Source organism: Lepus europaeus, chromosome 19 (assembly GCF_033115175.1).
Source record: "Lepus europaeus isolate LE1 chromosome 19, mLepTim1.pri, whole genome shotgun sequence".
In the NCBI taxonomy this organism is placed as follows: Eukaryota; Metazoa; Chordata; class Mammalia; order Lagomorpha; family Leporidae; genus Lepus; species Lepus europaeus.
The window spans coordinates 54,480,294-54,506,062 of NC_084845.1; the positions used below are offsets into that span (position 1 = coordinate 54,480,294).

The 25,769-nt window shown below is 43.8% G+C and overlaps 1 protein-coding gene across 3 annotated transcripts in view; it reads left to right on the forward strand.

Moving 5' to 3' along the window:
* The window catches only part of NFATC3 (nuclear factor of activated T cells 3), a 155,495-nt gene that overhangs the window by 45,807 nt on the left and 83,919 nt on the right, over positions 1-25,769 (forward strand). For all 3 annotated transcript variants that reach the window (XR_009864504.1, XM_062177839.1, XM_062177840.1), the window contains exons 2-4: positions 2,593-3,715; positions 9,033-9,195; positions 25,352-25,551. Coding sequence is in view for 2 of the 3 variants with exons in the window: in XM_062177839.1 (XP_062033823.1) it covers positions 2,593-3,715; positions 9,033-9,195; positions 25,352-25,551 (1,486 nt within the window). In the remaining variant the exon portion in view is untranslated. The remainder of the gene's footprint in view (positions 1-2,592; positions 3,716-9,032; positions 9,196-25,351; positions 25,552-25,769) is intronic.

Sequence of the window (25,769 nt, forward strand, 5' to 3'; positions counted from 1 at the left end):
GGAGGGTAGAGAAAAAGAGAGACAGTGATAAGAGAGAGTCTCCATCTACTGGATCACTTCCCAATGCTCACAATAGGTGGTACTGGGCCAGGCTGAAGCCATGAGCCTGGAACTCAGTCTTGATCTCCTCTGTGGGTGTCAGGACCCTAAGTACTTGGGCCATTACCTGCTGCCTCCCAGGGTACACATAGTAGGAAGACAGACTTGGATGCAGGGCTGGGACTCAGACTCAGGCACACTGTTAATGGGATGCGGGCGTTCCAAGAGGGGTTTTAACTACTGTGCCAAATTCCCACTCCTACCCCAGTTATTTGAGATGTCACTTGTATTTGTTTATCAAATATATATATATGTATATGTATGTATGTATATACTTGGTCTATTTCTATTATATACATTTTACAATTCCATTGGTTCTGCTATGTGCCACTCTTATTTGGGGTCTTCACGGTATTTTTTAAAAATTTTTATTTATTTAACTTATTTGAAGGCAGAGAGACAGAGAGATCTGCCATCTTCTGATTCAGTCCCCAAATGCCTCCACCAGGCAATGCTGGATGGGGCTGAAGCCGGCATCCTGGAACTCAATCAGGGTCTCCCTTGTGGGTGGCAGTTACCCAACTACTTGACTCGTCACCTGCTACACTGTGCCTTATCAGGAATCTTGAATCAAGGGCAGAACTGGGATTCAAATCTGGGCTAATGATAGCAATACCAGAAATCTAAAGAGGTGTGATTACTTTCTGGGAGTATGGATGTAGTGAAGCAACATAATTAGCTTTAGTACTTTAGAGCAGAGGCTGAATTAAAGGTTTGTGCTTCTGGGGCCAGCGTTGTGCCATAACAGGTAAAACTGCTGCCTTTGATGCCGGCATCCATGCCCTGGCTGCTCCACTTCTGATCCAGCTCCCTGCCTGATGACCTGGGAAGAGCAGCAGAAGATGACCCAGGTATTTGGTCCCCTGCCACCCATGTGTGAGACCCAGAGGAAGCTGCTGGCTCCTGTAACCATTTGGGGAATGAAACACAGGATGGAAGATCGATCGATCCATCTCTCTCTCCCTCTCTCTCTCTCTCTCTCTGATTTTCAGATACATGTTTGTTTAAAAAATAAAAAGGGTTTATGCTTTCTGTTGTATCTATGAACAGTAAACAGTTTGGTCTTTGATATCCCAGTAACTCCTTAGAAAAGTGAAATTATTCAACAACCATCCTATAGGACTTATGTGAAAATTGATAATATTGCTCGCTCCTGAAAGTAAAAATTATAAAATACCCTTATTACTGCCCAGGCTCTTAATAGGTAATCTGGATAGACTTTTTTGCTGTTAAATATTACGTCAAAGGATGAATTTTGGCCGGTCCCACGGCTCAATAGGCTAATCCTCCGCCTTGTGGCGCCAGCACACCAGGTTCTAGTCCCGGTCGGGGCACCGGATTCTGTCCTGGTTGCTCCTCTTCCAGGCCAGCTCTCTGCTGTGGCCCAGGAGTGCAGTGAAGGATGGCCCACGTGCTTGGGCCCTGCACCCCATGGGAGACCAGGAGAAGCACCTGGCTCCTGCCTTCGGATCAGCGTGGTGTGCTGGCCGCAGCGTGCCGGCCGCGGTGGCCACTGGAGGGTGAACCAATGGCAAAGGAAGACCTTTCTCTCTGTCTCTCTCTCTCTTACTGTCCATTCTGCCTGTCAAAAAAAAAAAAAAAAAAAGATGAATTTTAAAAGTTCAATTCTTAGAATTCATCATTAAATTAATCATTGTAAGAGCCCTAATAGGTTGTTTTCTGGTGAGAAAAAGGGTCTAGTGGTATCATGTGGCTTTTGTAACCTGGATGCTATAAGCAAAGATAATAATTCTTGATGGTGTGACTGCAGAGGAAAGAGCTATGACTATTCATCATAAATATTTCCTTAAAGAAAAGAGAAATCTTGAATTTTCCTGTAAGGAAACCGAGGCCTATAGAAATTAAAATCCACTAAGAGCTCACAGTTGATTGCAGAGGTTGACTAGATTTAGGTCTTCTGAGCTTCAGTCTCCTTTTCATTAGTAAGCCTCCTGTGTATACATGTAACTAAAATAGCCTTTCAAAGGCTGTTCTGTGAAGGTACTTTAGAAAGTTTATGGAAAAATGGCATTAAAAGATAAGTTTATTTTTTGTGCAAAATATTTTTGAGATATGAGGAGTATTTTTCATAAACATTTTCCACATTCTTTTTGAAGTACCCTCATATATTTTACTCTGTTTTAACCTGCAAATCTAAAAGGAAGTTCAATTTGTATGATTATATAATCTTATAGTTTTGTTGTTTTTAGAAATATGAATAGGATTTTTTTATGAACACATTTTTTCAGAGTACAGTGTTTGATTTTCACTTTAGAAAATGTTGAAAAAATGCATTAATTACATGTCAATATGTATGCTTACATATATTGGTAGAAATAATCAGGTACATTTAAAAAACACCAACTCTAATGCAGCTAATGATGTTTTATGTCCTTTTTTCTATCCTGAGATTATTATTATTTATTTTCTCATCTAGCAATTTGTTTCAATATTCTTATTATTGATTTTTTTTTTTTTGCTTTCCCCCCATAGATCTTGAGCCAGATGATTGTGCATCCATTTACATCTTTAATGTAGATCCACCTCCATCTACTTTAAATTCACCACTTTGCTTACCACATCATGGATTACCGTCTCACCCTTCTGTTTTGTCATCATCGTTGCAGCTCCAAGGTCACAAAAACTATGAAGAAACTTGTGATATTCCTGAGTCTAAATACAGCCCATTAGGTGGTCCCAAACCTTTTGAGTGCCCAAGTATTCAAATTACATCCATCTCTCCTAACTGTCATCAAGAAACCAATCAACATGAAGATGACGTACACATAAATGACCCAGAAAGGGAATATTTGGAAAGGCCTTCTAGAGATCATCTCTATCTTCCTCTTGAGCCATCCTACCGGGAATCTTCCCTTAGTCCTAGTCCTGCCAGCAGCATCTCTTCCAGGAGCTGGTTCTCAGATGCATCTTCTTGTGAATCTCTGTCACACATTTATGATGATGTGGACTCAGAGTTGAATGAAGCTGCTGCCCGATTCACTCTTGGATCCCCTCTGACTTCTCCAGGAGGCTGCCCTGGAGAAGACTCCTGGCATCAACAGTATGGACTTGGAAACTCCTTGTCACCCAGGCAATCTCCTTGCCACTCTCCTAGATCCAGTATCACTGATGAGAATTGGCTGAGCCCCAGGCCAGCATCAGGACCATCATCAAGGCCCACTTCCCCCTGTGGGAAACGGCGGCACTCCAGTGCTGAAGTTTGTTATGCTGGATCCCTTTCACCTCAACACTCACCTGTTCCTTCTCCTGGCCACTCCCCCCGGGGAAGTATAACAGAAGATACCTGGCTTAATGCTTCTGTCCATAGTGGATCAGGCCTTAGCCCCGCACTTTTTCCATTTCAGTACTATGTGGAGACTGATATCCCTCTGAAAACAAGGAAAACTTCTGAAGATCAAGCTGCCATACTACCAGGAAAATTAGAACTCTGCTCAGATGATCAGGGAAGTTTATCACCATCACGAGAGACTTCAGTAGATGATGGCCTTGGATCTCAGTTTCATTTAAAGAAAGATTCATCTGGTGACCAATTTCTTTCAGTTCCTTCACCCTTTACTTGGAGCAAACCAAAGCCTGGTCATACCCCTATATTTCGGTGAGTTGATGGAAGTGGCTACTGATCATTTGTCATGATTATGAATCATTGGTAACCTGATGGCTTGATCATTTCACTGTCTTTTCCTTTTTTTAAAAAAAATTCCACTGAACAATTAGCCTGTTTATTTCTACTTTTCTTTGAGTCTTCAAAGTGTTTTTAGATAGGCTAACATAATTTTGAAGGTGTATAGGTGGCTGGCGCCGCAGCTCACTTGGCTAATCCTCTGCCTGCGGCGCCGGCTCCCCGGATTCTAGTCCCGGTTGGGGCACCAGATTCTGTCCTGGTTGCTCCTCTTCCAGTCCAGCTCTCTGCTGTGGCCCAGGAAGGCAATGGAGGATGGCCCAAGTGCTTGGGCCCTGCACCTGCATGGAAAACCAGGAGGAAGCACCTGGCTCCTGCCTTCGGATTGGTGCAGTGCTCCGGCTATGGCGGCCATTTGGGGGGTGAACCAACAGAAAAGGAAGACCTTTCTCTCTGTCTGTCTCTCTCACTGTCTAACTCTGCCTGTCAAAAAAAAAAAAAAAAAAAATGTATAGGTAATGAATTGTAGATAAAAATAAGTTTAAAATTCCCTAGAAGGAATTTTCTCAACTAGAAAAGTTTATTTTAAAAGATGTGTTACAGAATTTTCTCATCTAGAAAAGCTCATTGTAAAAGGTGTGTTACAGTATAATTTTTTTTTTAATTTATTTGACAGGTAGAGTTATAGACAGAGAGAGACAGAGAGGTGTTCCTTCCACTGGTTCACTCCCCAAATGGCCGCTACGGCTGGCGCTGTGCTGATCCAAAGCCAGGAACCAGCTGCTTCTTCCTGGACTCCCATGCCACTGCAGGAGCCCAAACACTTGGGCCATCCTCCACTGCCCTCTCAGGCCACAGCAGAGAGCTGGACTGGAAGAGGAGCAACCGGGACTAGAACCTGGCGCCATATGAGATGCTGGCGCCACAGGTGAAGGATTAACCAAGTGAGCCATGGCGCCGGCCCAGTTACAGTATAAATTAAGTTACAGCTAAGACCAATGGAGAATAGGCTTATTATTTTTTTAGAAGATTTATCTATTCAAAAGGCAAAGTAGAAGGATTAGGGGGCTGGCACTGTGGTATAGTGGGTAAATGCAGTGCTGACATTCCATATGGGCACTAGTTCAAGTCCCAGATGCTCTACTTCTCATCTAGCTCTCTGCCATGGCCTGGGAAAGTGGTAGAAGATGGCCCAAGTCTTTTTTTTTTTTTTTTTTTTTAAGATTTTATTTATTTATTTGAGTGGTAGAGTTACAGAGAGTGAGAGGGAGAGACAGAGAGAAAGGTCTTCCTTCCATTGGTTCACTCCCCAAATGGCTGCAATGGCCAGAGCTGTGCCGAACTGAAACCAGGAGCCAGGTGCTTCTTCCTGGTCTCCCCTGCAGGTGCAGGGGCCCAGGCACTTGGGCCATCTTCTATTGCTTTCCCAGGCCACAACAGAGAGCTGGATGGGAAGAGGAGCAGCCGGGTCTAGAACTGGTACCCATATGGGATGCCGGTGCTACAGGCCGAGGATTAACCTGCGCCATGGTGCCGGCCCCTGGCCCAAGTCTTTGGGCCCCTGCACGCACATGGGGGAACCAGAAAAAGCTCCTGGCTTCGGATCAGCCCAGCTTTAGCCATTGCAGCCATTTGGGAAGTGAACCAGTGAGTAGAAGACTTCTCTCTCTCTGCCTCTGCCTCTCTGTAACTCTGCCTTTCAAATAAATAAATAAATAAAGGCAGCTTTAAAAAAAAAAAAGGCGGAGTGAAGGGACTGATGTTGTGGTGTAGTGAATAAAAAGCTGCTGCCTGCAATGCCAACATCCCACATGGGTGCCGGTGTGAGTCCCCACTGTTCTACTTCCAATCCAACTCCCTGCTAATGTGTCTGGGAAAGCAGTGGAGGATTGCCCAAGTTCTGGCGCCTTTGCACCCACGTGGGAGATCCAGAAGCTCCTGGCTTCAGTCTGTTCCAGACAGACCATTATAACCATTTTGGGAGTGAACCAGTGGATGGAAGATTTCTCTGTCTGTCTTTCTCTCTCTGTAACTCTGCATTTCAAATAAATAAAATCTTAAAAAAATAAAAAATAAAAAAGGCAGCATTGGGGGAAGGGGGAGAGGAGATATCTTCCATCTGTTGGTTTACTCTACAAATGCTCACAACAGCCAGGTCTAGGCCAGGCTGAATCTAGAAGTCAGGAACTCCATCCAGGTCCCCCACATGGCTGACAGGGACCCAGGTACTTGGGCCATCATGTGCTGCTTTCCCAGGCATGTTAGCAGGGAGCTGGATTGGAAGTGGAACAGCCAGGACTCAAAAGGGATATGAAATTCATGCATCATAAGCAGCAGCTTAACCTGCTGTGCCATGACACTGGCACCTTATTTTTTTCAAGATCTCAAAATATGACTGAAATTTGCCTTTCAATGTTCATGGCAAGTGCTTTTTCAAAAATTTTTGTCTTTTGACTTTGTAAGTAATAATCTTAAAAAAAAAAAAAAAAGCATTAGGGGGAAAAAAACCCTAAACAGATACAACTCCATATGAGGATTTCAATACATGATAAAAGGTTTCTCTCCTGATTATAAACCAGATTGATTCTTTAAATGGCACTGCGACAACTGATAAACTACTTAGGCTATTTTCCCCCTAATGCTTTTTTTTTTTTTTTTTAAGATTATTTATTTATTTGACAGGTAGAGTTACAGAGAGAGAGAGAGAGAGAGAGACAGAGAGAAAGGTCTTCCATTGGTTCACCTCCCCCAAATGGCTGCTGTGGCTGGCGCTGCGCTGATCTGAAGCCAGGAGCCAGGCGCTTCTTCCTGGTCTTCCATGTGGGTGCAGAAGCCCAGGCACTTGGGCCATCCTCCACTGCCTTCCCAGCCCACAGCAGAGAGCTGGACTGGAAAAGGAGCAACCGGGACTAGAACCCGGTGCCCATATGGGATGCCGGCACTGCAGGCAGCGGCCTTACCTGCTGCACCACAGCGCCGGCTCCCTAATAAATCTTGGCTCCCCCAATGCTTTTTCATGCGTGTTAATAATTATCTCTGCAACCTGATCTTTAGAAAAATATAATTTGGAATTATAGTATTGTAAATACCTATGAACTCATCATAGGTGGTACAGTAGGTTAAGCTGTTACTGTGACTCTGGCATACCATATCAGAGAGCTGATTTGAGTTCCAGCCATTTCACTTCCAATCCATCTCCCTGCTAATGTGCTTGGGAAAGCAATCACTTGGGTCCTTGGTGCCACATAGGAGACCTGGATGGAGTTCCAGTTTTCCTAGCTTTGGTCTTGTCTAGCCCTGGCTGTTGGAGCCATTTGGGGAGTGGACGGAAGATTCCTCTCTCTGTATCTCCCTCTGTCTGTAACTCTGCCTTCAAATAAATAAGTAGGGCCGGTGCCGCAGCTCACTAGGCTAATCCTCCGCCTTGCGGCGCCAGCACACCGGGTTCTAGTCCCGGTTGGGGTGCCGGATTTTGTCCCAGTTGCTCCTCTTCCAGTCCAGCTCTCTGCTGTGGCCCAGGAGTGCAGTGGAGGATGGCCCAAGTGCTTGGGCCCTGCACCCGCATGGGAGACCAGGAGAAACACCTGGCTCCTGCCATGGGATCAACGTGGTGCGCTGGCCACAGTGCGCCGGCCACAGTGGCCATTGGAGGGTGAACCAACGGTAAAGGAAGACCTTTCTCTCTGTCTCTCTCTGTCTCTCTCTCTGTCCACTCTGCTTGTCAAAAAATTTAAAAAAATAAATAAGTAAATAAATAAGTAAATATTTTAAAAAATAGTAATAAAATTTGTTAATCTTTCTAAGATTTTGCTTAGGTATACAGAACAAATATAGAACTGAGAGTTGATAAAGTTGAGTTGTTGTTACAGACTGATAAAAATGATTACCTTTAAGCTTTACAGTAGGAAGACTTAAATCTAAGATGAGGACATTGAAGGAAGCAATGAAATAAATAGAAATTTAATGTAGGAATGATAGCATTTCAGAGGTAGAAGGGACCTTAAAAGTTCCATTTCACCAATTACTGACAAGGTACTACTTCTTAATAAAAATTATTTACTTATTTTGAGAGACAGAGAGACAGACGGAGACAGAGAGCTCCCATCCACTGATTGATTATCTTTCCAGATGCTCCCAACAGCTAGCCTGGACCAGAAAAGCCCTAAGCTGGGACCCACAAATTCAGTCCAGGTTCCCCACATGGGTGGCAGGGACTCAGCCACCTGAGGGTACACATTATCAGGCACTTTGATAGTGAATGCAAGCATCCCAAGTGACATCCTAACCACCAGGCCAAAAGCCCTCTCTGTAGTACAGATTGCTGTCTCCTTAGTACAGATCATTCTGACTTTAGATCTGTTAATATTTGACCTATAAATATAAAGTTGTTTCTTTTTTTATTTGAAAATTTTACTTGAAGAACAAAGAGACAATGACCGAGCAGTAACTATCTGCCAACTCCATAAATGCCTGCAACCTGCTGGGGTGGTGTCCTAAGTACTTGCCTCCTGGGATGCTGTTAGCTGGAAGCTGGATTTTAAGTAAAGAAGCCAGGACTAGAACCATGCATTCTGATATCAGCAAATAAACCCATTAATGGAGAATTAACCACTGTGCCCCAAGTCCTTTCTTTTCTAATTCAACTTTTTAATGTTAATAAATGTAAATGAATCTTTTAGGCCTTAAAACTGTTTAAATTTTCTTATTAAGTAAGAAAACCTCAATGTTCAAAGATGCTGCAGTGATAGGATTTCCTTATATTTTTAGGCATGTATTCAAAATAACTTTTATTCCAAACTGCAAATGTTCCTGAATTGTAGGCAGTTTTTCAGAAAGACTGGGAAAAGATCAATAGGGAAGAAGTGGGGGAAGCAACCTATGTGATAGATTGACTTAAACAGATCAGAACAAGGAAGAAGAGATAGGTAAGAGGCATCTAGCCAAAACAGAGAGATATAAGACACTGAGTCAGGCACAGAGAGGTATACATCTTTGCTTTAAGAAACCAAATTGTTAATTTTTGATTCTGTAATTACATACACAAAGTTGAGAAACAGTTACAGTTTTATAAATTGTTAGAATTTCTTCTTTTAAAAAATATGAGAAGTTGACAAAAGATTAAAGAATTATTTATTCACCTATTTATAACCAGTGTTATACCGAGTAATGTTTCATTTTGGAATACTTTGTTTCAGAGATCACAGGAAGAAATGTTGGTGCTGGCAGAAAATGATTTGAGTCACTGCTTGGCAGTCATAGCCTGGTGAAATGCATCTCTGTGTTTTGTTTATAGCACATCTTCATTACCTCCACTAGACTGGCCTTTACCAACTCATTTTGGACAATGTGAACTGAAAATAGAAGTGCAACCTAAAACTCATCATCGAGCCCATTATGAAACAGAAGGTAGCCGAGGGGCAGTAAAAGCATCTACTGGGGGACATCCTGTTGTGAAGGTATGAGACTTTTGGGGCTTGTTTGCAGATACTTATTAACTGCTAGGTGATTCTATCCAGTTAGGTGTTACAGAAGCTAAAGAGAGAACATTCAAAAACTAGAGAGTCCTGGGGCTGGTTCTGTGGCACAGAGTGTTACCCTGGCCTGAAGCGCCAGCATCCGTATGGGCACCATATGTGGCTCAGTAGGTTAGTCTTCCGCCTGCGGTGCCAGCTTCCCATATGGTGCCGGTTCTAGTCCTGGCTGCTCCTCTTCCTGTCCAGCTCTCTGCTATGGCCTGGGAAAGCAGTAGAAGATGGCCCAAGTGCTTGGGCCCCTGCACCCGCAGAGGAGACCTGTAAAAAGCTCCTGGCTCCTGGCTTCGGATTGGCACAGCTCTGGCCGTTGCGGCCATTTGGGGAGTGAACCATTGGGTGAAAGACCTCTCTCTCTCTCTCTCTCTGCCTCTCTCTCTCTCTCTGCCTCTCTCTCTCTCTCTGCCTCTCCTTTCTCTGTGTAACTCTGACTTTAAATAAATAAATAAATCTTAAAAAAAAAAAAAAAGTCCCTGTTGGTTTTGGGGTGCTTGTTGCTAGGGCTACACTTTCTATTGAGTTTTTCTGTGGAAGGCTAAAGATACTCCTGGTTTGACTGCAACTGAGAAAACTGAGGGAATGATTATTACCATGATCAGTGGCTGTTTTTCTGATCTTTTTTAAAGAAGAGACTGTGTTATATTTATAAATATAATATGCATTCATTTAAAATTTAAGTAATACAGAAAGTACAAAAAATAAAGCAATCAAATTCCCTCAGAAATAGTGTTAACATTTGATTAGTGATTCTGACAACTCTGGGTATATATATTTAGTGGAAGATTGAATGGATGACCAGAAAAATGAGAGAATTTTTAAAGAATGGAGATATGCTTACCATTTAAATAATTAAAATATTTTATTTGAATTTATCACAAAAAAATAAAATGAAATTTTATATGTGAAATATAATAATAAAATATTGACTTTAAAATAATCTGAATGAAAATAACATTGAGAAAAAAGCAAAAACTAAGAACTGCTGGATCTTAGATACTTTAACAATTCCTAAAACATCTTTCTAAGGTCAGAATATATATTAAATATATTATTGAAAGATTAAGCTCATTGTTCCAGATTTAGATGGTATAAATTAAGTCTCTGTTCCAAAAAATAAGATAATTGTCTCTCTTAAACTTCCTCACCTTTCTCTACTATCTCCTGAATTTTCTTCTTCTTCTTTTTTTTTTAATATTTTTAATTTTTTGAAAGTCAGAGTTACACAGAGGAGAGGCAGTGAGAGAGAAAGAGGGAGAGAGAGAGGTCCCCCATGTGCTGGTTCACTCCCCAATTGGCCACAATGGCCGGAGCTATGCTGATCTGAAGCCAGGAGCCAGGAGCTTATTCTTGGTCTCCCTTGCGGGTGCAGAGGCCTAAGGACTTGGGCCATCTTCCAGTGCTTTCCCAGGCCATAGCAGAGAGCTGGATTGGAAGTGGAGCAGCCAGGTCTCGAACCGGTGCCCATATGGGATGCCAGCACTGTAAGCCAGGGCATTAACCCACTGCGCCACAGCACCGCCCCCTTTTTCTTCTTTTTAAAAAATATTTATTTATGGCCGGCACCGTGGCTTAACAGGCTAATCCTCCGCCTTGGGGCGCCGGCACACTGGGTTCTAGTCCCGGTTGGGGCACCGGATTCTATCCCGGTTGCCCCTCTTCCAGGCCAGCTCTCTGCTGTGGCCAGGGAGTGCAGTGGAGGATGGCTCAAGTGCTTGGGCCCTGCACCCGCATGGGAGACCAGGAGAAGCACCTGGCTCCTGGCTTCGGATCAGCGAGATGCGCCGTCCGTGGCGGCCATTGGAGGATGAACCAACGGCAAAAAGGAAGACCTTCTTCTCTGTCTCTCTCACTATCCACTCTGCCTGTCAAAAAAAAAAAAATTTTTTTTTTTATTTATTGGGAAGAGTTACAGAGAGTTGATCCCCCACCCTCTGTTCACTGCCCAAATGGCCGCAATGGCCAGGATTGAGCCAGGCCGAACACAGAAGCCTGCAACTCCTTCTAGGTCTCCCATGTGAGTGGAAAGGGTCCAAGTATTTGGCTCTGTAGTGCTGGCATCCCTTATGGCTGCTGGTTTGGTTCCTGGCTGCTTCACTTCCTATCTAGGTCCCTGCTGATGTACCTGAGAAAGCAGTGGGAAATGGTCCAAGTGCTTGGGCTTCTGTACCCATGTGGGAGACCCAGAAGAAGCTTCTGGCTCCTGGCTTTGGTCTGGCCCAGTTCTGGCTGTTGTGGCCATTTGGGGAGTAAACCAAGGGATGGAATATCTTTCTTTCTGTTTCTCCCTCTCTTTCTGTAACTCTGGCTTTCAAGTAAAATAAACAAAAAAAATTTTTTTTTTTGACAGGCAGAGTGGACAGTGAGAGAGAGAGAGAGAAAGGTCTTCCTTTGCCATTGGTTCACCCTCCAATGGCCGCCGTGGCCAGCACGCTGCGGCCAGCGCACCGTGCTGATCTGAAGGCAGGAGCCAGGTGCTTCTCCTGGTCTCCCATGGGGTGCAGGGCCCAAGTACTTGGGCCATCCTCTACTGCCTTCCCGGGCCACAGCAGAGAGCTGGCCTGGAAGAGGGGCAACCGGGACAGAATCCGGCGCCCCGACCGGGACTAGAACCCGGTGTGCCAGCGCCGCAGGTGCCTGCATTGCCAGCATCCCATATGAGTGCCAGTTCAAGTCCCGGCTGTTCCTCTTTCGATCCAGCTCTTTGCTATGGCCTGGGAAAGCAGTAGAAGATGGCCCAAGTCTTTGAACCCCTGCACCCACGTGGGAGACCCAGAAAGAGCTCCTGACTCCTGCCTTTGGATCAACTCATCTCTGTCCATTGTGGTTATGTGGGGAGTGAACCAGTGGATGGAAGACCTTTCTCTTTCTCTGGCTCTACCTCTCTCTGTAACTCTGTCTTTCAAATAAATAAAAATAAATCTTACCAAAAAAAAAATTAATTAATTTGAAAGCAAAGAGAAATATAAAGAAATTTCCCATGTGCTGATTCTCTCCTCAAATGTCCACAGCAACTGAGACTGGGTTAGGGCTGGAGCCAGGAGCTTGGAAACTCAATCTAGGTCACCCATGTAGGTGGCAGAGATACAAGCCCTTGAGCCACCCATCTGCTGCCTCCCAGGGTCTGCACTGGCAGGAAGCTGGAATTGGGAGCCAGATTGTTACTCAAATCCAGATATTTGCAAGATTATCAGTAATAGCGTAAGCAATGAAAAAATATTCAGGGCATATGTTTGACCTAGTTGTTAAAGATACCAGTCAAGATGCCCACATCCTGTATGTGTGTATGTGTGTGTATGTGTGTGTGTGTGTTAGTATTTTTGGTGGAGTAAGTTGGTTGCAGGATACTTGAGATTTTAAGAACAAAATTATTTTATTATTAATTTGAATGACAGAATTAGAGAGAGAGGAGACAGAGTGAAAGAGATCTTTCATCTGCTGGTTCACTCCCCAAAAGACCCCAAAAGCCAGAGCTGGGCCAAGCTGAAGTCGGGAGCCAGGAGCTTCATCTGGGGCTTGCACATGTTTGCAGGGGTCCAAGTACTTGGGCCACTTTTCCTGCTTTCTCAGGCCATTGGCAGCAAGCTGGATCAGAAGTAGAGCAGCCTGTAATCAAACAGGACCCCATATGGGATGCTGGTATTGCAGGCAACAGGTTAACTTGCTACGCCACAACACTAGCCCCCAGAACAATTTTTTTTAAAGGTTTATTTATTTATTTGAAAGGCAGAGTTACAGAGAGAGAGAGAGAGAGAGACAGAAAGAGCTCTTCTGTCTGTTGGTTCACTTCCCAAATGGCTGTAATGATCAGGACTGGGCCAGGCCAAAGCCAGGAACCTGAACCATCCTGGTCTCCTGTGGGTGGCAAGGACCAAAGTACTTGAGCTGTCTTTTGCTGCTTTTTTGGGCAGGCCAGCAAGGAGTGTGACTGAAAGTGGAGCAGCCAGGACTTGAACTGAACCGGTGCTCGTATGGGATACCTATGTTATATGCAGTGGCTTAACCCATTGGGCTACAATGCTGGCCCTCTAAGGACAAATTGTTTTAAAAAACTTACATGTTATACATTGATAAGTTTTATTGAAGCATAAATATTTTTAGTCTACTCCTAATTTACTGAAATTTGAGAAATGAAGTTTGTAGTAATTTTTTTTTTCATTTTCCCCCCATGGGAATTCTGTTTTATTTATTTATTTTCCCAATAAAGTATTTTTTTCATTTTTAGACTTTATATTTTACCGTTCACCAGGGTCATTTCTGGGTGATGATTTTTTATACAGTGTTATTATATGTACCTTTTCAGTTTTGAGCAGTTTATATTATGGAAGCTTAATTTTGTAGTTTTAGTATCTGTACCATGTGCTGTTATATCTCTGATATTTTTAGACCCCCTCCTTACTGAAGTAATTGAGCAGAACTGATAGATGAACTGCTCTTATTGAAGTTGCTGTTGTCTGTTCTTACTGAAGTTGCTGTTGTAGTGACCTTCATGCTTTAACCCTTCAGCTTTAGTTAAATTAAGCAGGCGCAGACCTTTGCTATGGAAACGATACAGAAACATAACAAACAACTAGGCTTACCTTATTCTACAAAGCAGAGGGTGGCCTGAAGAAAAGTATACTGATAGTAGGGAAATTTTTTTGGTGAGTAGTTTTAGCAGTAGTCATTTGTTTATTGCCTACAACACAAATGCTCCTCTAGAAGTTGGATGGAATAAGAGTCTAATTGCTTTATTTGATCCTCCTTTAAAACCCCTCAGATGCAAAGGAGTAGCCCCACTCTTATGCTATAGCATGTACACTTGGAGCAGATGTTTTTTGAAGTATGTGTTATGAGATATTTTCCCTTTGAAATATTATATGCATGATTACCTTCCCCCAACACCAGTTTATTTTGCTGAAGTATAAAGGACAGGTGGCTTATGTCTCTGCCAAGCTGTATAAATGTGACTCATCTAACATGATTCCTTGGTATATAGTCCTTACCAATATATATTTTGATAAAGTAATAAGTAGCAATAAAATTTTTCTTTTTAATTTAAAGATTTATTTATTTATTTGAAAGGCAGAGTTACAGTAAGAGAGAGAAGGAGAGACAGGGAAAGATCTTCATCCACTGGTTTATTCCCCAAATGACTGCAATGGCCAGGCTGGGCCAGACTGAAGCCAGGAACTTGGAACACCAACCAGGTTTCCAATCACTTGGGCCATCATTTGTTGCTTTCCCAAGGCACATTAGCAGAGAGCTGGATCAGAAGAGGAGCAGCCGGGACACAAACTGGCACCCATATGGGATGCCTGTGCTACAGGTGCAGTCTTAACCTACTAAGCCACAGTGCTGCCCCACCCCCAGTTCTTTTTTAAATAATATATTGATTAGCCTTATGAATTATGTTGCTCTACAAAATTATAGTATTATTCCAAAATTTTATTTATTCCACAATTATTAAGTGCCTGTATTGGAGCCCATGTTATGGTGAACCAGTGAATGGAAGATTTCTTTCTCTCCCTATCTATATCTCTGCCTTTCAAATAAATAAATATTTAAATAAAAAAGAAAACTACCTAAATACTATGCTAGCATCCCTAATCCAAAATCAGAAACTTTTTGAGCACTGACATGATGCCAAAAAAGGTTTTGGACTCCATTTTTTTCTGAATTTTTTAAAAAGATTTATTTATTTGAAAGGCAGAATTACAGAGAGAAAAAGAGGGAGAGATAGGGACAGGTATCTTCCATCCATTGGTTCATGCCCCAAATGGCTGCAACTGTCAAGGCTAGAATAGGCCAAAGCCAGGAGCCAAGAGCTTTATCTGGGTTTCTTGTGTGGTTACAGGGCCCAAGGACTTCCCCTGCTTTCCCAGGCCACATTTTCAGGGAGCTGGATTGGAAGTCGAGCAGCCAGGATATGAACTGGCACCCATATAGGATGCTGGCATTGCAGGCAGTAACTTAAACCATTATGCCACAATGCTGGCCCCAATATTTTAGATTTAGAATATTTGGGATTTTAGATTTTTGAATTGAGATGCTCAACCCATTAAATGTGTGCAAATACCTTCAAATCTGAAAATCTGCTCTGAAATTTGAGACACTTTTGGTCCCAAGAATTTCTAGTAATATTCGTTCAGCCTGTGCTAGGTTCTGGAGATGACAAGTAGTGTGTGTTCTCTCCACAGTACTAATGTGATATCACAGATGAGTGATAAAGTTGCTGTTTCTTCTTCCATTACTTGAGTGGTTGGTTGCGTGGAATAATTTGTTCAATTTAGGGTTAAATTAGGGTTATGTTTAGCAGAAAAGAATGACTAATTACCTATTACCTGTAAGTTTGATGAAGATCTGTAATCATTTTTAGCTTCAGATTTTTCATCTGTAAACCAGATAAAATAATATGTACTCCACAGGAATTTTGGGATTAAATGGACTAATATAATTAAAGCAGAACATATAACCACTGTATACCTTCACATTTTCTTTGTGTAAATGGGGATGAATCTCATGCAGAATTATTACTTAGCTTACTTGCTGAGAGAATAAGGGCCAGTGCTCACTTCCACAGCACATATACTAAAATCAGAATGAGAATAAGGGCCTAAGCTTCATTTGTGCACATACACACATATGTGCCCACACTATTTCAATTTTCTTCTTTAGTTATTGATTCATTTAGGCTTAAAAAATAACGTTGGTATTTTATGTTTTTATTGAATGGTTTTCAGTTTTAATTAAAGTCTTAAAATTAACTTGTTTATGGCCGGCGCTGCGGCTCAGTAGGCTAATCCTCCGCCTGCGGCACCGGCACCTCAGGTTCTAGTCCCGGTCGGGGCACCGGATTCTGCCCCAGTTGCCCCTCTTCCAGGCCAGCTCTCTGCTGTGGCCCAGGAGTGCAGTGTGGATGGCCCAAGTGCTTGGGCCCTGCACCCCATGGGAGACCAGGAGAAGCACCTGACTCCTGGCTTCGGATCAGTGTGGTGTGCTGCTGCAGCAGCCATTACGGGGTGAACCAATGGAAAAAGGAAGACCTTTCTTTCTGTCTCTCCCTCTCACTGTCCACTCTGCCTGTCAAAAAAATAAATAAAAAAAAATTTTAACTTGTTTATATCAAAACATATGAAAGACATTGCAAGTGAAAAATACTGACAGATTTCTTGACTACATATGTAATAAAATATTTACATAATACTACCACTTTGTAGTAAATTCAGTTCATGTGTTTACCTTCACTAAAACATAAGACAGCTGCAGTTTAAGCCTGCTGGATGGGGAGAAAGAACCAATAAGGAACTCAAGTCATTTTGTACCTAAGAACCCCAGGGAAAGACTCAAGAATTTGAGGCATGTGAACTGAGGCTAAAAACAGGATGATCGCATGAAACAGATTCCCAGATTTACCATTTTTTTAAAAAGATTTTTGTATTTATTGGAAAGGCAAAGTACGAAGAGAAAGCGGGGAGGGAGGGAGGGAAGGAGGAAGGGAGAGGTGGGGGGAGAGAGAGAGACAAAGAAAATCTTGCAGAGAGAGAAATCTTGCATCCGCTGGCTCATTACCCAGATGGCCACAATGGCCAGGCAGAAGCCAGGAGCCTCTTTGAGGTCTCCCATGTGGGTAGCAGGAGCCCAAGCACCTGGGCCATCCTCTGCTACTTTTCCCAGGTCATTAGCAGGGAGCTGGATCTGAAATGGAACAGCCAAGACACAAACTGGCACCCATATGAGATGCTGGCATTGCAGGTGTCAGCTTTACCTGCTTCGCCACAATGCTGGCCCTAGATTTATCTTTTGTGTGAGATATAGCCAAGTGGTAGCTTCTTTTTTCTTTTTTAAAAAGATTTATTTATTTGAAAGAGAGTTACAGAGAGGCAGATGCAGAGAGAGAGGAGTCTTCATCTGCTGGTTTACTCCTCCCCAAATGGGCACAGGAGCTTCTTCTGGTTCTTCCACGTGGGTGCAGGGACCAAGGACTTGGGACATCTTCTGCTTTCCCAGACCATAGCAGAGTGCTAGATTGGAAGTGGAGCAGCCAGGACTTGAACCAGTGCCCATATGGGATGCTGGCACTGCAGGCGGCGGCTTTACCTGCTATGCTATATCGCTTGCCCCATGATAACTTCTGTTACCTGGGAGAATGGTGGTGATTTACTTTTTAGAAAGAATGAAGTAGAGGCTTTAGGTTATAGAAAAGCTGAAGGCAAGGCTGGATGATCTGTAATGAAAGTGGGGTAGAGATAAATTAAAAGTATAATGAATGCCTAAGGTGAGAGCTCTGATCCCCTTTTCTTATATAAAAAATATTTTAGGGTGAATGTTGTGGTGTGGCAGGTTAAGCGGCCACTTGGGATGCCTGCATTCCACATTGCAGTACTGGTTGAGTCCCAGCTATTCTGCTCCTAATGCAAATCCCTACTTATGTGCCTGGGAAATAGTAGATGATTGCCCAAGCCTTGGGCCCCTGACACCCATGTGGGAGGCCCAGATGGAGTTCCTGGCTCCAGGCTTTAGCCTTGCCCAGCCCCATGCTTTTTCAGCAGTTTAGGAAGTGAACAGTGGATAGAAGATCTCTCTGTCTCTGCCTTTCAAATGAATAGATAAGTCTTTGAAAATTAAAAATATATTTTTTCTAAAGAGTGGGAAAGCGCCCATCTGCTGATTGACTCCCCAAATGACAACAACTGGGGAACTGAAACTGGGAACCAGGAACTCAGTCCAGCTCTCCCATGTGAGTGGCAGGAAGCCAAATATTTGAGCCATCACTGCTGCCTCCCAGGGTTCACATTAGCAGAAAGTGAGAGTGGGAGCGGAGCCACAGGTACTCCAATATGGGATGTGGGTGTCCTAACTTATGTCTTAATTGGTAGGCCAAACACCTGCCTCTGACCCTCTTTGTGTGTTTTTTTTTTTTTTTAATTTTTTTGACAGGCAGAGTGGACAGTGAGGGAGAGGGACAGAGAGAAAGGTCTTCCTTTGCCGTTGGTTCACCCTCCAATGGCCGCCGCGGCTGGCGCGCTGTGGCCAGCGCACCGCGCTAATCCAATGGCAGGAACCAGGAGCTTCTCCTGGTCTCCCATGGGGTGCAGGGCCCAAGCACTTGGGCCATCCTCCACTGCACTCCCAGGCCACAGCAGAGAGCTGGCAGGAAGAGGGGCAACCGGGACAGAATCCGGTGCCCCGACCGGGACTAGAACCCGGTGTGCTGGCGCCGCAAGGCGGAGGATTAGCCTAGTGAGCCGCAGCGCCAGCCTTTTTTTTTTTTTTTTTTTTTTTTGACAGGCAGAGTTAGAGAGAGAGAGACAGAGGAAAGGTCTTCCTTCCGCTGGTTCACCTCCCAAATGGCTACTACGGCCAGCACACTGCACTGATCCGAAGCCAGGAGCCCGGTGCTTCCTCCTGGTCTCCCATGTGGGTGCAGGGCTCAAGCTCTTGGGCTGTCCTCCACTGCCTTCTCAGGCTACAGCAGAGAGCTGGACTGGAAGAGGAGCAACCAGGACAGAATCTGGTGCCCCAACCGGGACTAGAACTCGGGGTGCTGGTGCTGCAGGCGGAAGATTAGCCAAGTGAGCCGCGGCACCGACCAATAAATAAATTTTTTAAAAAAAATCCCAGTACTGGCCGGCGCCGTGGCTCAGTAGGCTAATCCTCCGCCTTGTGGCGCCGGCACACCGGGTTCTAGTCCTGGTCGGGGCACCGATCCTGTCCCGGTTGCCCCTCTTCCAGGCCAGCTCTCTGCTGTGGCCAGTGAGTGCAGTAGAGGATGGCCCAAGTTCTTGGGCCCTGCACCCCATGGGAGACCAGGAGAAGCACCTGGCTCCTGCCATCGGAACAGCGCGGTGCACCGGCCGCAGCGCGCCTACCACGGCGGCCATTGGAGGGTGAACCAACGGCAAAAAGGAAGACCTTTCTCTCTGTCTCCCTCTACTGTCCACTCTGCCTGTCAAAAAACAAAAAACAAAAAAATAAATAAATAAAATAAAAATCCCAGTACTTTAAAAAAAGTATAGTTATGATTCAAACATTTAATTTTTTTAAAAAAAGATTTATTTATTGGTTTGAAAAGCAGAGTTAACAGAGAGGCAGATACAGAGAGAAAGATAGATCTTCCATCCACTGGTTCACTCCCCAGATGGTCGCAATGGCCGAAACTATGCCAATCTGAAGCCAGGAGCCAGGAGCTTCTTCCAGGTCTCCCACGTGGGTGCATGGGCCCAAAGACTTAGGGTCATCTTCTTCTGCTTTCCCAGCCCACAGCAGAGAGCTGGATTGGAAGAGGTGCAGCCGGGACTCGAACCAGCGCCCATATGGGATACCAGCATTGCAGATGGCTTTACCCGCTATGCCTCAGTGCCAGCCCCATCATTGAATGTTGATTTAACTTCTAACAAGTATAGCCTTGTTGAGAGAATAGGGAAATAAGTATTATACAAGAGCCAATATCTGCTCTTTCATGGTAGATAATCAAAATATATATAACCTAGAAAAAATTTATGAAATATCAGTGTAAGCCTGCTGATTGAGAAATATGGAAGCAAAGGGACGGCATTGTGGTATAGCAGGAGGTAAATCTACCTCATACAGTGCTGGCACCCCATAAGGGCACCAGTGCAAGCCCCAGATGCTCCATTTCCAACACAGCTCCCTGTGCCTGGGACAAGCAGCGGAAGCTGGCCCAAGTATTTGGGCCCTTGCCACTCATGTGGGCGACCTGGAAGAAACTATCTCTCCCTCTCCCTCTGTAACTTTGGATTTCAAATAAATAAATAATTCTTAAAAAAGAAAATATGGAAGCAAAATCCAGAAAACAGCTAAAGAGTTGAAAATTATTCCCTTTTGAAGAGCAGAAATTGAAATCCAGAATTCATGATAAATTTTTAAAAATGGATTTGCAACTTTTAAGATAGACAAACTATTATCTTTAGTATATGTAAAGAGTATATACAAGTTAATAACCATGGCCGGCGCTGCGGCTCAATAGGCTAATCCTCTGCCTGCGGCGCCGACCCATCGGGTTCTAGTCACAGTCGGGGCGCTGGATTCTGTCCTGGTTGCCCCTCATTCAGGCCAGCTCTCTGCTGTGGCCCGGGAGTGCAGTGGAGGATGGCCCAAGTGCTTGGGCCCTGCACCCGCATGGGAGACCAGGAGAAGCACCTGGCTCCTGGCTTCGGATCAGCACGGTGCGCTGGCTGTAGCGTGCTGGCCATGGAGGCCACTGGAGGGTGAGCCAACGGCAAAAGGGAAGACCTTTCTCTCTGTCTCTCTCTCACTGTCCAGTCTGCCTCTCAAAAAAAATAAATAAATAAAAGTTAATAACCATGCAATATAGCAAAAAGGATCAAATCATGCAGACAGCTGCAAAGGGGAAAATGTATATAAGCTTTAACCACTTTGACCAACAGCAAAAGGGAAGACCTTCTCTCTGTCTCTCTGTCTCACTGTCCACTCTGCCTGTCAAAAAAAAAAAAAAAAGTTAATAACCATGCAATATAGCAAAAATGATCAAATCATGCAGACAGCTTCAAAGGGAAAAATGTATGTAAGCTTTAACCACTTTGCTGTTGTTTGCTAGTTTATTTAAAATTTTTAATTTATTTTCACTTTATTTAAAAGCCAGAAAGAGAGGTCTTTAATCAAATGGTTCACTCCCCAGAATCCTGCAATAGCTAGGGCTGGGCCAGGCCAAAACCAGGAGTCTAGAATTCATTCTCAGTCTCTCACCTCCCACATGGATGGCAGGGACCCAAGTACTTAAGCTAGCCTCTGCTGCCCTCCAGGATGCACAAAACAGGAATCTGGATCAGAAGTGGAAGAAGCAGCCAGGACTCAAACCATACACTCTGATACGGGATTTGAGTGTCCCAAGTGGTATTCTAACAGACTGTGCCAAATGCCTGTACCTCTTTGCTATTGTACTAGATTGAGAGTGATATCTCACTTATTTGTTGGACCACTTTCCCATTTATAATCCATTTGTTTTCCACTCTGTATGTTCTACTTACATCATTTGGAATGACATTTGATATGATTTATCATCTTTCTTGAATTGTTTCTTCAGTATGAAGTAGAAAGAAAATTGCTTACTGTAAAACATTGTCACAGTTCTTTACTGGTTGTATTTCTATATTTTTGTTCCTCTTTATTTGCAAATCTTCTAGACAGCTGTTTTCTGTCAGACCCAGTCCTTCCCTTTAAAAATAACAAATATTTTGTAGTGCTACTTTATTAACTTGAGATGGAAATTTGAAGATAATGTAATTGAGTAAACATACAAATTTGAGAATATTAATTGACACACTATTCAGAGGAAATAAACATGGAAACTAAATTTTAATTAAAAAGTATGTTTCTGGATGGGCATTTGACCTTGCTGTTAGATGCCAGTTGTGTTGCTTATGTCCCACATTGGAGTATCTAGGTTTAATACCTGGCCCCAGCACCCAGGTCCAGCTTCCCGCCACTGTGGACTCTGGGGATCAACAGTGATGGCTCAGATAGTTTGGTTCCCGCCACCCATGTGGAAGACTTTTATTGGGTTTCTAGCCCCTGGTTTTTGGGGAGTAGGCCAGTGGATTGGAGTGTTTTTCTCCCTCTCTCTCAAATGGTATAAATATATATATATATATATATTTTTTTTTTTAAAGGTTTATTTATTTATTTGAAAGTCAGTGTTACAGAGGGAGAGAAGGAAAGGCAGAGAGCAAGAGCGCGCGCGCAGGAGAGAGAGGTCTTCCATCCCTTGGAAAGGTCTTCCTTCCGTTGGTTCACCCCCCAAATGGCCGCTACAGCTGGTGCTACTCCTCAGATGGCCACAATGACCAGAGCTGTGCCAATCGGAAGCCAGGAGCCAGGAGCTTCCTGGATCTCCACACAGGTGCAGGGGCCCAGGCACTTAGGCCATCTTCAACTGCTCTCCTAGGCCATAGCAGAGAGCATGACTGGAAGTGGTGCAGACACTCTGATACAGGATTTGGGTGTCCCAAGTCCGGGACTTGAACCAGCACTCATATGGGATGCGGGCACTGCAGGCAGTGCCTACCTGCTACACCACAGCGCTGACCCCCTCAAACATTCATACCTGCATTATTGGAGGTGATGAGGCAGGTGTGATGATTGGCAGCCCAAATTCCATGAGTTGCATTACTGGCAGTCTAAATGAAGAACTCTGTATGGTAGATACATTCACGAAACATTCATATATTTTTAAAATTTATTTATTTGACAGAGTTAGAGAGAGAGACAGAGAGAAAGGTCTTCCTTCCATTGGTTCACCCCCAAAATGGCTGCTACGGCTGGAATTATGCCGATCCGAAGCCAGGAGCCAAGTACCTCCTCCTGGCCTCCCATACAGGTGCAGGGGCCCAAGCACTTGGGCCATCCTCCACTGGGTCACAGCAGAGAGCTGGACTGGAAGGGGAGCAACTGGGACTAGAATCGGGCGTCCATATGGGATGCCGGCGCCACAGGTGGAGGATTATCTAAATGAGCCACGGCACTGGCCCCGAAAAATTCATATATGTTAAAACTACAAAGTTTATTTTGTATTTATGTATACTAAGGAATTTTACGTTCATAAACTTTTCCTTTTACATGAATATCCGAAAAGACATACTAAAGTTTTCTGTAGGCTAATTCTTCACTTGAAAGAGCTATGACTGTCCCAATTATTGAGAGGGATTTGAATCTCTTTATTCCTCACTGAATGCTTATAGGGCACCCCATTTATCATGTTGACAACTAAGTGTGCCTCCAGAAAATTTCAAAACCCTTCCTGCTGCAGAGTGGTACTTACTGCCCAAAGTAAAACACTGTAATAATCTCTCTCTGTCTCTCTCTCTCTCTCTCTTGCTGTCTTAAATCAATAAGTAAATGAATCCTAAAAAGCAACTCAACAGTGTTTCAAATCTTGGGAATATTGCTGTGTTAGTGCTTTTTAAAGCATAATCAGTAGCTGGCGCTGTGACGTAGTGAGTAAAGTTGCAGTGTCAGCATCCCAAGTGGGTGCCAGTTTGAGTCCCAGCTATTCCACTTCTGATCCAGCTCCCTGCTGATGGCCTGAGAAAGCAGTTGAAGATGGCCCAAGTACTTGGACCCCTGCACCCACTTGGGATATCCAAAAGAAGCTCCTGGCTCTTGGCTTTGGCTCAGCCCCAGCTCCAGCCATTGTGGCCATTTAGGGAGTGAACCAGCAAATGGAAAACCTCCTCCCCCACTTCTCTGTCTCTCCCTCTCTCTGTCTGTAACTTTACCTCTCACATAAACAAACAAATAAATAAATCTTTTTTTATGAGAATGATCAGTTCATATTTATAATGTCCAAACAAAAAATAAGGATGAGAGTTTAGCCTAGAGGTCAAGTTGCCTGCATCTTACATCGGAGCATCTGGGTTCCAGTCCTGGCTTCGAATCTGACTCTCTGCTTCTTGTTGTTGCAGACCCTGAGAGGCAGCAATAACAGCTCAAATAATTGGGCTTTTGCCATCCCATTGGAGACTTGGATTGAGTTCCTGGCTCTTGGCTTCTGCCCCAGTTTAACCTCAGTTTGGCCAAAGCCCAGCCTAGCGCCATCTGTTGTGAACATTTGGGAGTAAACCAGCAGATGAAAATACTTTCTCTCTCTCTCTCTATTTCTTTTATCTTTATTTCTTTTCATTGTTACCTCTATTGTGGTCACCATTTTTGCCTCCAGCAGCTCTTGGTCATCCTCCAGGTCAGTTAATCCCATATTGCCATCTTTTTTTGTTGTTATTAAAGATTTATTTATTTATTTGAAAGAGTTAGAGAGAAAGGAAGAGAAAGAGAGAGAGATCTTCCATCTCCTGGTTCGCTCCTCGAATGGCCGAAGTTGGGAGTCCAGGAACTTCTTCTTCTTCTTCTTTTTTTTTTTTTTTTAATTTGACAGAGAGCGAGACAGAGAGAAAGGTCTTCTTTCCGTGGGTTCACCCCCAAAATGGCCACTACGGCTGGCGCACTGCGCTGATCCGAAGCCAGGAGCCAAGCACTTCCTTCTGGTCTCCCATGCAGGTGCAGGGGCCCAAGCACTTGGGCCATTCTGCACTGCCTTCCCGGGCCACAGCAGAGAGCTGGACTGGAAGAGGAGCAACCGGGACTGGAACCCAGAGCCTGTATGGGATGCAGGTGCCGCAGGTGGAGGATTAACCAAGTGAGCCATGGCACCGGCCCCAAGTCCAGGAACTTCTGAATCATCCATGTGGGTGCATGAGCCCAAACTCTTGGGCCATGTTCCGCTGCTTTCCCAGGCCATTAGCAGAGAGCTAGATTGAATTATAGAGCAGCCAGGTCTCAAACCAGCGCCCGTATAGGATGCCAGTATCACAGGTGGCAGCTTTACCCGCTATGCCACACGCCAGCCCCTATTACCATCTTTTTTTTTTTTTTTTTTGACAGGTAGAGTTAGACAATGAGAGAGAGAGAGACAGAGAGAAAGGTCTTCCTTCTGTTGGTTCTCCCTCCCCAAATGGCCACTACAGCCGGTGCACTGCACTGATCCGAAGCTAGGAGCCAGGTGCTTCCTCCTGGTCTCCCATGTGGTTGCAGGGCCCAAGCACTTGCCCTAGTACCATCTTACCATCATCAGTAATGGTGAAGAGTCCAAGGAAAGTCAAGTAGCCTGGCTTATTAAGTCAGTTGAAATTCTCCTAAGTTGGTAACATAGGATAGGGTTCTTCAAAGACTACTAAAACAAAGTACATTTGATTTTAACAGCCTGTTGAGGACCTTCCCCTAACCCAAATCTTTAGGTCTGCTTTGAATGGTTAATGTTATCCAAAGTACAGAATCAGCATTTATTTGTTTTTGCTACAGCAGAATCAAGAAGGCTTGTAATATTTTCATTGATTGGTTATATAAAAAAAAAAAAAAACTTCACACCCTTTGTGAGATACTCTAGTGTTTTATATTTCTTAAATTACTTCAGAAACTTGGGAGACATTACTGATTACTTTTCTTTTGTTGTTTTGTTTGAAATAACATTTTATGTGTCAACAGAATACTATGCAGATATAAATTAATTTTATAAACTCATAAAATGCATGCATATTGAATTGAGCTTTTCTGTTCTGTTTTACCTAATCAGCTCCTGGGCTACAGTGAAAAGCCAGTAAATCTACAGATGTTTATTGGAACAGCAGATGATCGATATTTACGACCTCATGCATTCTACCAAGTGCATCGAATCACTGGGAAGACAGTTGCTACTGCAAGCCAAGAGATAATAATTGCCAGCACAAAAGTTCTGGAAATTCCACTTCTCCCTGAAAACAATATGTCAGCCAGGTATCGTGGAACATACCCCCAAATAGGCAGTTCTTTCCTTTTCTAAAACAACTTTCAGCGTGGGGGGAAATGTATCCTTGGTTTTTAGTATAAAAGTAAAATAGTCATTATTCTGAATTAACTGAGTGACATTTTGTAAATAATTATAGTATGTTTGCTAAAGGTGATCACTTATTTTCAGAAGGATAAGCCAGTTCAGTAAATGTTTACGGAACATA